Source organism: Crinia signifera, chromosome 8, assembly GCF_055691185.1.
Source record: "Crinia signifera chromosome 8, ASM5569118v1, whole genome shotgun sequence".
Lineage (NCBI taxonomy): Eukaryota > Metazoa > Chordata > Amphibia > Anura > Myobatrachidae > Crinia > Crinia signifera.
This window is the reverse complement of record NC_139224.1, coordinates 56,732,492-56,744,042: the sequence shown is the minus strand read 5'-3', so window position 1 is coordinate 56,744,042 and position 11,551 is coordinate 56,732,492. Positions and strand designations below refer to the sequence as shown.

Sequence of the window (11,551 nt, the reverse complement as noted above, 5' to 3'; positions counted from 1 at the left end):
AGGAGCGTATTTGCATGTTAGCACGGAGAGAGGAGCGTATTTTCATGGTAGCACGGAGAGAGGAGCGTATTTGCATGGTAACACGGAGAGAGAAGCGTATTTGCATGTTAGCACGGAGGGAGGAGCGTATTTGAATGTTAGCACGGAGAGAGGAGCGTATTTGCATGGTAGCCCGGAGGGAGGAGCGTATTTGCATGGTAGCACGGAGAGAGGAGCATATTTGCATGGTAGCACGGAGGGAAGAGCGTATTTGCATGGTAGCACGGAGAGAGGAGCATATTTGCATGGTAGCACGGAGGGAGGAGCCTATTTGCGTGGTAGCACGGAGGGAGGAGCGTATTTGCATGGTAGTACGGAGAGAGGAGCGTATTTGCATGGTAGCACAGAGAGAGGAGCGTATTTGCATGTTAGCAACGGAGAGAGGAGCGTATTTGCATGTTAGCACGGAGAGAGGAGCGTATTTGCATGTTAGCACGGAGAGAGGAGCGTCTTTGCATGTTAGCACGGAAAGAGGAGCGTATTTGCATGTTAGCACGGAGAGAGGAGCGCATTTGCATGTTAGAACTGAGGCCCTTATTCTGGTTGGTGCGGCCAGAGCCGCACACGGGGCTCCGGCCGCACAAACCAATCCCCGCCCACCCTACGGATCGCCACGGCCGTCCGTACACGGACGGCTGGCGATCCGCATAAAAATGGTGGAGGCGTACGCCTCCACCATGGTGGGAGCTGCCCCCTGCATTCGATGGTCGTCGACCATCGAAGGCAGGTCCGCACGCCCCGGCAGCTCCCGCAAGCTGAGACCACACAGACAATCGTCCGTGTGGTAGCTTGTATGGGGGCTGAAAGCTGACATCCGGCGACGTCAGCTTTCCGCCCCCATGAGTTGCGTCATGCCCTCATTACCATGCATACGCCCCGCGTTTGCATGGGAACGCCCATGAAACGCGGGGCGTACACATAGGGAAATGAGGGCATGAAGCCTCTCACGCCCCTATACGCCCCCTTTGCGGCGGACGAAATCCGTCTGCGGCGAAGGGGGCTGCACATGCGCAGATTGACCTCTGCGCATGTGCAGAGTAAAAACATCGGCGGTACGGCCGCACGCGGGCCGTACCGATCCGATTAGAATAAGGGCCTGAGAGAGGAGCGCATTTGCATGTTAGCACGGAGAGAGGAGCGTATTGTTAAAGTCGAGTTGCATACATGCCATTTTTAGAATGGTACTCCAGTCGTAGCGAAAAGTTCGCAAGTCCTAATGTCTGATAATTACGGACAAAATCCATAAACCATGTACTTTTTCCATATGAACTGAGGAAGACAAAGGATCGATGCCAACAGACGAACGACACCAAAGTACACTCCCCCTGCACCAATCCACTTTAAGTGCATTCCCTTTGCTCCAATCCACGAGGACCTAACGTTTGAACTCTTGACTAATGGAAATCCCCTTTGACCCCTCTTTGTGTGAACACTATAAAAGTAGCGATACCTGGGCTGTATCGGTCACTTCGACACTGCTTCTACCCCTTCATCCTGACCGGGCTAAGTTCTATTTGAACCTAGCTAGCTCGACCGGACTGCGCTGCGCATTTAGATGAGACGGTAAACGGTTGCATTCCTTTTGCTTTATTTCTATAGTTATGGCTGATTGTATTTTGTATCTGTTTCTTTTTTCCCTAGTAGTGTAAACATATTTAGTATTGTTAATTCAACTGTTATCGTGTGTTATACTGTGTTCTTCTTTCTGTAACCCCCTGTTGTCCGCTAGGGACTAAATACATTATTTGGAGACTCTATCTCCTTACTTTTGAGTTAAACCCTTGCCTTGACTGTTATTCGCATTTAGCGACTATGGTGTAATATGGACATTGTCCTTAAAAGGTGTACACGGTTTAGGTACTAAGTACTGCGAAGGGATACTAAATTATAAGTATCGGTCTAGCGTGTATAATACACGAGAAAGGTTCGCTACGCTGTGCTACATTTTGTTCGCACGTAGCTAGGAGTAAAAGGTATTAGTTTACGGACATAGTACGTAAACTGCGCACTTCACTTATTGTCCATCAGGTTATATTTATATCGGTATTGATAATTGGGGGCTGCGTCTGAGCGTTACATTCTTTAAAACACTGTACTAAGCGCAGTACTCCTAGTACAGGACCTAAGAGGGGTAAACAAAGTAGTTGAGAGCCAATTCCCCGTAGTGCCAAACCCAGCTGTCATCCTGATGCAAATCCCACCTCACTGTACGCATTTCACTGTCATTGACTTATGTTCTGCTTTCTTCTCTGTCCCTTTACACCCTGACAGCCAATACCTCTTTGCTTTCACCTACAGAGGAGTACAGTATACCTGGACCCGACTCCCTCAGGGATTCATAGATAGCCCTAGCATCTTCTCCCAGGCCTTGCATGATTGTTTACAATCCTTCCAACCCTTGAGTGGTTCGATACTGATACAATAGGTTGATGACCTATTGTTGTGTTCTTAGTCACTGGAGTCATCAGAGGATGACACTCGACAGCTGCTGATGCATCTCTCAGGGACAGGACATAAAGTATCAACGGATAAATTACAACTATGCCAGACCAGGGTTAAGTATCTGGGCCACTGTCTTACCCAAGGGTTGAGGCACCTCACTGACGACTGAATCCAAGTGATTCAAAATATGGTACTACAGTACCTCAGACCCAGCATCAGATCCGTACGTTCCTAGGCATGTGTGGTTATTGTCGCAATTGGATCCCAGGATTCTCTATTCTGGCATTACCACTACAAGAAATGGTTTCCTCCACTAAGCCGGATCGGGTCTCTCATACTGAGGAATCCGAGCTGGCTTTTGAGGAATTAAAGGTGAGCCTAACAAAGGCCCCAGCACTGGGAATGCCAGATTAAGGGAAACCCTTTGAATTGTACGGTACGGAATCAGCTGGGTGCGCAGCAGGAGTACTTACCCAAAAACATGGTGATACACTATGTTACAGTTAGAGTGGATCCAAATCCCTGTGAACTTCCCGTTTCGTGCTGGGATTCCAGTCTGGCTCGGGTTCTCCTGCTAGACTCATCACAGAGCGAGGCAAAACGTCATCATCCTGCTATCAGATTCTCACAAGTTTTGGATGTTGTACAAGTCCCCACCGATTGGCGATATCTTCACTTCAGCATAGGAGATTGTGTAGGTTGGACTGACTGCCTGACTGTGGTTGGTGGCATCTGGTGGGTACTTGCGGCCTTGCTGTGTCTGCTGTTTTACTTCAGGATGCCCAGTCTGTTCTGCTTTATCAGTCCAGGGGTGCCCTGCCTGCCATATAAGTGGGTGCTGCCTGTCTGCCATATAATGGGGTGCTGCCCTGTCTGCCAAGTAATTGGATGCTGCCCTTTCTGCCATATAATTGGATGCTGCCCTGTCTGCCCTATAATTGGGAGCAGCCCTATAATTGGTAGCTGTCTGTCTGCCTGCCTAAAATATTGGGTACTGCCTGCCTGAACTATAATTGGTTGCTGCCTTTCTGCCAAAAATATGGGTGCTGTCTGTCTGCCATATAATTGGGTGCTTCCCTGTCTGTCAAATAATTGGGTACTGGCTGTTTGTCATATAATTGGGTGCTGCCCTGTCTGTCAAATAATTGGGTACTATCTGTCTGCAAAATAATTGGGTGTTTCCCTGTCTGCCATGTAATTGGGTGCTGCCTTCTGTCCTATACTTGGCTGCTGCCTGTCAGAGGCTGATGCTCACTGTGATGGTCCAGGTGTGTGTGTGTATCCTATGGGGTGTTTGCCAATTTCAGTAGTAGTGAACCCAACAACTTTGTTACCCATGGCCCCCACCAGCTTTAATCCTGTGTGGGGGCATGAGCAGCCCCAAAAATCTCAATTGCTTAGTGCACATGTGTGACCTTACTCATGTAAACACAACACATAAAGAACAACGCACATAGAAAAATTATGTTTTAATAAATATACTCCTTAGTTTCTTATGCTGAATCTTTTATTGAAACAGACATAGTCATTTATCTTAAGTTTAATTTGCAATATATCGGCAATATGATCTCCAGATAAGAAAAGTAGGTACTTATATGTTAGTTGGGCTCCCACTATAAATACTACACTCATACCCCCACCATCCATGTCGGCATGGAATTGACCTTATATAGTGTGGCGAGCGCAGCGTGCCCGATGCGCGGCGAGCGTAGCGAGTCCCGTGAGGGGATACAGAAAACTAAGCAACTACCTTAGTGGGCGCCCAACTAACATATAAGTACCGAAAAGTATGTTGTAAAAAGGACATGGAATGGAGTATTTGGGGAAGTATGACACACGTAGAGGTCAGCAATTGAAGACCTCAGTTTAATAGCTATACTCATGTAAACAATGGGGAATCTCATTATAGCTGCTGAGATTTGTTTGGTCATTTTTTGGCAGAATAAAAATTCAGTGCTAAAAATCATTAAACAATAGTTTACCATAGGCAGCATCTCAGTTGAGAAAATAGATCTGAACCAATTCTATATAGCTCAATCATAAATTAAAAATAGCATTTATTCTAATAGTGTCTACTAAATGTGCTAAAAAATATATCTTATTTACAATACACTTTTACTTTGGGAATCAGGCTAAGAAATACCAAATAGTTTACATGATGGATAATCCGCATCCTTTCCATTGATAAAATTGTAGCCAGGAGGATCGACAGTATATAAACAAAACGCTGCGTTTTTACCCTGTCTCGCTGGTGAAATCAGTACCTGATTGGCCATTAGACAGATTAGACTGCAGCCTAGGGCTCTAGGACTTGGGGATGCCATACAATTGGCAACTGGGGAGAAAAATGAAGACATTATTTATTCCTTTGAGTACCAACGTTCCTGTGAGCCATCCTCAAAATATCAGCTAAAAATGCCAGCGTTGCTCACAGCGACTGTTGTTTTAGTGTAAATAAATACAAATACAGCCAAGTCAACTAATTGTAGTTAAGTTAAATAATGCACCCAAAATAAGAACAGTTGCTGTAAGCGGCGATGGCATTTTTAATGGATATTTTGAGGATATCTTACAGCAACGTTGGCACTCAAAAAGGTTAATAAAAAGGTTTTCTTGGCAATTTTCACACCTATTTTGACAAATTCCCTTGGCAATCAAAGAGTTACAGAAGCTTTGTTATCTAATCATACCATAGTAGTTTTCAGTGACATTTTTAATGTGACTACAATATACAGTAGCTGTGGCAATGTAAACCAAGCAACTTACTGCTAAAACCTGTACGTTATGTATTTTTGATTGTGCTACAGTGCTGTTTGCATAGCCCAAAGAGCAGCATGTCATTATCTTTAGAGTCTTCCTCGCATTTCCCAGAAGCTCAGGTCTGCCTTATATACCACAAACATCCTTACATTATTAGAGTGGGTATAAGTCATTGGGTCTGTACAGATGGTGTAATGGTTAGCATTACTGCCTCACAGCACTGAGGTCATCACCATGGCCGAGTTTGTATATTCTGTGCAGAGTTTGTATATTCTTTCCGTGCTTGTGTGGGTTTCCTCTGGGTACTCTGGTTTCCTCCCACAATCCAAAAATATACTGGTAGGTTATTTGGCTCCTAACAAAAATTAACCCTAGAATGTCTGTGTGTGCGTGTACATGTGGTAGGGAATATAGATTGTAAGCGCCACTGGGGCAGGGACTGATGTGAATGTTCACATATTCTCTGTACAGCGCTGCGGAATATGTGTGCGCTATAAAAATAACTGGTAATAAATAAATAATTGGGTCAACCCTATTTACTGTAGGCTAAGGCTTTTAGACGGCTAAGGTCCGCAGGGTTGGAAGGTCGACACAAGCATGATGTCGGCAATAGCAAGGTTGACAATCAACAGGTCGACATGAGTTTTTTAAAAAAAATTGTCCCGAATGTCGACATAGGCTAATTGTACCACTGCGCTCGACATGATTCGGGCACATTATTATATTCTCCCATCACGCCGTAGTGGATGGTCGGCACATGTCAGCTAAAAAAAGGTGTCAGTTGTATATCCTTCATTACCTACACATATGCAATATGCAGGGGCTGGCTGACAACTTTTTTCCTGGGGAGCAGGTGTAATAAAGAGTCCTTGGCTTCTACCAGGCCACCCAGCTGTCTTGAGTCCTACCTGCATATACCCTGATCGCCCACTCCATAGCTGTCTCCCTTTATCCCCTCTATAGCCCTCTCACTGCTAGTTCCTTCTATTTAACACTAGCCCATCGCAGCACACACTGACCCCCTCACATCTTACTCACTGCACCCTAACAAGTGCTGACTGTTTACCTCAGTGCTCTCACTATAGCACCTATGAACCCCTTCCCTCACAGCTCATACACTGTCACCTGTTCAAAACCACATTTACAGCATTATCCCCCCTTTACCCAACACCTTAAATGTCCATTTCACAGCACTCCCATTGACCCGTTCACAGACCTCAATCACCATTTAAAAGACTCAACCTTACAGCATTTTTAATATACACCCCACATAACCTTCAATGTCCATCCTGCAGTACTCTCCCCAGCAGCTGAAAAATGACCTGCTTTATTTTGTTGTGATCTCATGTACTTCTATTGGCTCCACAATGGCTTTCTACCCCACAGTAGAGAGCAGCATGACTCTTCTCACAAGGGCCCATGGTGACCAATCAGATGCTCCATATCATTTATATTATGCAAATTAGAAATGTTACTTCAGTGCTGATTGGTTGACATGGCCACTTCTTTTACTCACTTCTCCTCCCTTATCACTGCTTCTTACATCTACCCCTGAATACTGTAACACAGTCCCCTGCAGCCACTACCATTCTGCCTTTCCCTCATTGCCGCTGTTCTACCATTTTCCTGCAGCCGCCAACTTCTGCCTGCAGTCGCATTCTGCATGAGTCTTACAGCCAGCCACATCTACTGTATGTAAAGTATGGCTGTAAAGTATACTAACCCGGGGAGCAGATGGCACATGCCCCCCTAGTCCTCCAATAGCAATATAAATGGTGATTTTCTGAGCAGGCAAACGCACTATGCTGTATTTAGCATCATTACAGGGGGCGCTACAAGAGTAATAGTGTATCCAGAACCCTTACTCAAGTTATTAAAAAGATGAATTGTGAGTTCTTTGTACTGTGTGTCACATTAACACACAAAGTTCCTTATTTCATTTCAGTACAGCACAAACGTTGCAAAGCATTTACAGGGCTGTGCTCATATATGAACCAGCTTCTAGAGCAAATATTTTATAATTTATATAAGAGCTATATGTAAATTGCCTTTAGCCATTATTACTATACAACGTAGGACTAAAATGCCGTAGTAATCATACCATGCCCTCATAAACAGTTACACTGTAATAGGGACAATGAAATCTAAAGCTGAAAAAAAGATTACATGTATTGTTATCTTCATTTATAAATACTTTCCATTCATTGCTAAGGTATTATCACAGTTAGGCACTTTCCTTGTGCAGGCAAAGCAAATCCTTCTTCCAGAGAAAATACAACGTAACTGATGGAGCTGAGGTATATGAAGGTTTCAGTTGTTTAAAATCACCAGGAGATCTTACAAAATGGATGTGAACCAACTACCAAGTCGTTCTTATACCTTCTGTGGTGAATTTGTAAGTTTTCCAATATGTACTGTTTTTTTTTCATTTGGCATGCCGTGTTATGTCGTTTGTGTGGTGAAACCAATGGGCTTGGGCAAACGAGTCCCCCAACTTCCACCAACCATCCTAGGATTTAATGAATCCTCTGGACTGGCATCCTCAATAGCTTCTTCTCTAGCTGTTCTTCCCCCACGAGCAGTCTCTTCTTGGAGTTGGGTGACCTCTGTGTGTCCAGCATAAAAGCCAGCTACTGTGTTTGCAGCCTGCACTGCATGAACCTTGTTGCGTGCCCGCTTCTGGGTCAGCATACACGTGAAGACTTGCTTGAATCTCTTCCGAAAGTGCTTGGAGATGAGAGCATAAACAATGGGATTGAGGCAAGAGTTAGCATAGGACATACAATGGGAGACCAAGCGGAAGGCATAAGTGGCTCTGTTGAAGGGAAAGTGGCCAAACCAGAAGCACAGAATCACCAGATGGTGAGGCAGCCAACAAATACAAAAGAGCACAGCTACTATGACTATCATTTTGGTCACTTTATGTTTAGCTTTTCGGGATTCGGACACTGTTTTTACAGGATCCACTGAAGTCCACAGAAAGCAGATGGTCCTAGCATAGGAAAGCCCCAGAATAAGCACGGGCAGAAGGTAACCAAAAACAAAGGTCGAGACATCCATGATTTTCCTCCTACGATCCTCCCAATTGGGAATACAGATGGGCACTTGATTGTAGAGGATTATATGATAGTAACTCAAGTAAGGGCCAGCAAACAGAATAGAAAGAGCCCATATAACTGCAATAGCTGCAAAGGCATTTCTAGATGTACGAAGATCTCTTGATTTAAGTGGATAGCGGATGGCAAGATATCTGCAGACACAGGGAGAGGAATGACAAGGTCAGGAAAAAGTACATTTCTTTAAAAAGGAACACAATATACAGTATGAAGATTGATGTCATTTATAGTATTTAGGGTACTTGCGTACTTTCACGGCTCCCACGATGTGCATCGTACAGGGAAAAATCGCATCGCATGCGATCGCATGAGATCACATGCGATCTGATGCTATACAATGTAATTTTTCACAGAAATTATGGACATTAGTTGACATCATGTAAAATGCACCCCAAATGTCATTTTTCACACTGTACCACCCCCACTATCAACGCCAACCCGAAGCGTGGCGAGCGCAGCAAGCCCGCGAGGGGCGGTGGTACGCGTCCTACAACCTTTTCATAACCCCACTATCCACGTCGGCGTGGAGTTGAGAATAGAAAGTGTGGCGAGCGCAGCGAGCCACCGAGCCCGAAGCGTGGCGAGCGGACACGGATACCTGTGAAGCCCGCAAGGGGACACGGATACCTGTGAAGGCACGCTTCGGGCTCGGTGGCTCGCTGCACTCGCCACACTTTCTATTCTCAACTCCACGCCAACGTGGATAGTAGTGGTATGAAAAGGTCGTAGGACGCGTACCGCCGCCCCTCGCGGGCTCGCTGCGCTCGCCATGCTTCGGGTTGGCGTTGATAGTGGGGGTGGTACAGTGTGAAAAATGACATTTGGGGTGCATTTTACATGATGTCAACTCATGTCCATAATTTCTGTAAAAAATGACATCGCATCGCATCAGATCGCATGCGATCGCATGCGATGTGATCGCATGCGATTTTATCAAAAATGCACAAAACCACGGGAAAATCGCATCGCATCGCATGCCACTACATATGGCATGCGATGGCATGCGATGGAAGTAGTGAAATTACACAAGTACCGTATTTAGTACCTAGATAGTAACCTAGTCTGGCTTAAGCGCAGTATGTTCTTAAAAGTGTGAACAAAGAAAAGCAACAGTCTGTTAAAAAAGCATGTATATGCTACTGTACATAGAATGATTGCTTTGTTAAAAGATAATATGCTTGAATTGGTCCAGGGAGCAGACAATCTAGATTTTGGATGATTCTGTAGAATATGACTAGAATAACTTGGTGCAGAAACCTTAAGCTGGGTGGTGAATTTTACTCTTCCAGTTTTTAGTGTTAGTGAAGCCAGGCATAATCCCTGAGACTGCACTGGCTTCCCTGTGAGTGGTAGTGACTTCCTATTGGAAGTTGTACCTGCCCATCACAGATGCACAAGACAGTCCCAGGTGTTTACCTCCCTCCGGGACTGCCAGTCCGGAATGTGATAAGCAGAGAGCTGGCTTACTGCAGAAAGCCACTCCCTGCCTTATTGTGCAGATAAATCTGGTTTAAGGGCTATAGTCATTTCAATCCATAGAAGCCAGACGTTGAATGTCCTTTGTGGCAACTTACAAAATTTCAGAATTTCTGCAGGATACAAGATGGATATCCTATTGGGTGTGGTATAGGGTTCCGACAGTCGGGATCCTGACAGTCATTATCCCGACGTTGGGATCCCGACTGGCCGGACCCAGACAGCATGGTGAGCGCAACAAAGCCTCTTGCGGGCTCGCTGCGGGCACGGTGGCTCACTACGCTCGCCACCTATTCTATTCTCCCTCTATGGAGGTCGTGGACGTCGGGTAAATGACTGTCGGGATCCGGACTGTCGGGACCTCGTCCGGACCCATCCTATAATGCATATAGGAGAAGAATGGGTATGTCCCTTACGCGTTTTCCCGCCTGCTGTTAGCCTCAGCAGCTTCCTCAGAGAGAAATTTTTGCTAACCGTGCAGAATTTCAGAAATTTTATTGATGTTATACGCCGGATAAAGGTGCCACAAAGAACATTCAGCGTCAGCAACTGGGAGGCACAAGAGAACATCTGCATCGTTTAATGCTGCCAGGTACCATGTTTTTTTTGTCTGGCCAGACATGAATTTAAAATGAACTCACAGCAAGGTAACCATATGGCTTATTACTAAAATTTCATATGCCGTAACCGTATTAATCCTAACAAGCTATGTAAGGATAAGTACTATACCCCTGGGTTTTACAGAACTGCCTAGAATTATTCCTGGTAAACCAAAAGTAACTAACCAGCTAATTTAAGTTACTAAACCAAAGGATATCTTTATGGCACCAACTTCCATCCAAGAACGCTACTAACCACCTGCTCTAAGTGCTCTTTACCAAACAATTATATATACTGCAAATGTCGTTTAATACTTTGTTGTCTTGATTTATGTTTTTATAATAGTGTGGCCACCTATTAGCTGTACAGCTTATTCTACTAATTGCTTTTATATTGTTGGTAATAAACCTACTGTATATTGCTTTACTAGTATTCCAACTCTGTGCAGTTTTGTCCCAGTTTTGTCCCTTTAACTGTACGGAGATACCTGCTGCTTAAAACACCAAGATCTGGCATTCCGTGGCCCACTGCTGGGTAACTATTGATGCTGATTTTTATGATTATTTAGTGCAATTTAAATTTATTTATTGGGAACTCTGTAACAGCTACACTCCTGTTCCTAAAGAAAGGGATATAATTAATAAAAAAACGGATGATGCAAATTAACTTCTTTATTAACAATCTTATTTCCTGCAAAATTCCATGAGGAACTGTTTATTATTTTATTTACAACAACTGAGTTCAAACAACTGAGTACAAACGTATGATCATACTAAGGGGGGTATTCAATCTGAGGGTCACGGCAGTCGAGCTCGCTCGACTGCCGTGACCCAGTCCCTTTCTCGGTCAGCACGACCGAGAATATGCAGGCGGGATTCAATGTCCCGCCTGCCGGGGACCGAGAAGGGGGCGTGGCCGCGAGCTGTGGCCGGCAGCTCGTCACTTCCCGGCCGTTCTCGGCAGAACGAGCCCGACAGCTAGTGATGCTAGGCTCGTTCTGCCCAAAAACCCTGCTCAATGCTGTCGGGGAAGACAGCATTGAATAGGGCCCGGCGAGCATCTACCCGACGGGAGGTGCTCGCCGGGGATTGAAGATCCCCTAAGAATACTGCTGATTT

The 11,551-nt window shown here is 45.1% G+C and overlaps 1 protein-coding gene across 2 annotated transcripts in view; it reads right to left on the bottom strand.

Moving 5' to 3' along the window:
• Positions 1-3,935: 3,935 nt before the first annotated feature.
• GALR3 (galanin receptor 3) overlaps positions 3,936-11,551 on the bottom strand; it is a 59,379-nt gene continuing 51,763 nt past the window's right edge. For both annotated transcript variants that reach the window (XM_083156446.1, XM_083156445.1), the window contains exon 3: positions 3,936-8,491. In XM_083156446.1, the coding sequence (XP_083012572.1) occupies positions 7,684-8,491 (808 nt within the window). In that variant the 3' untranslated portion in view covers positions 3,936-7,683. The remainder of the gene's footprint in view (positions 8,492-11,551) is intronic.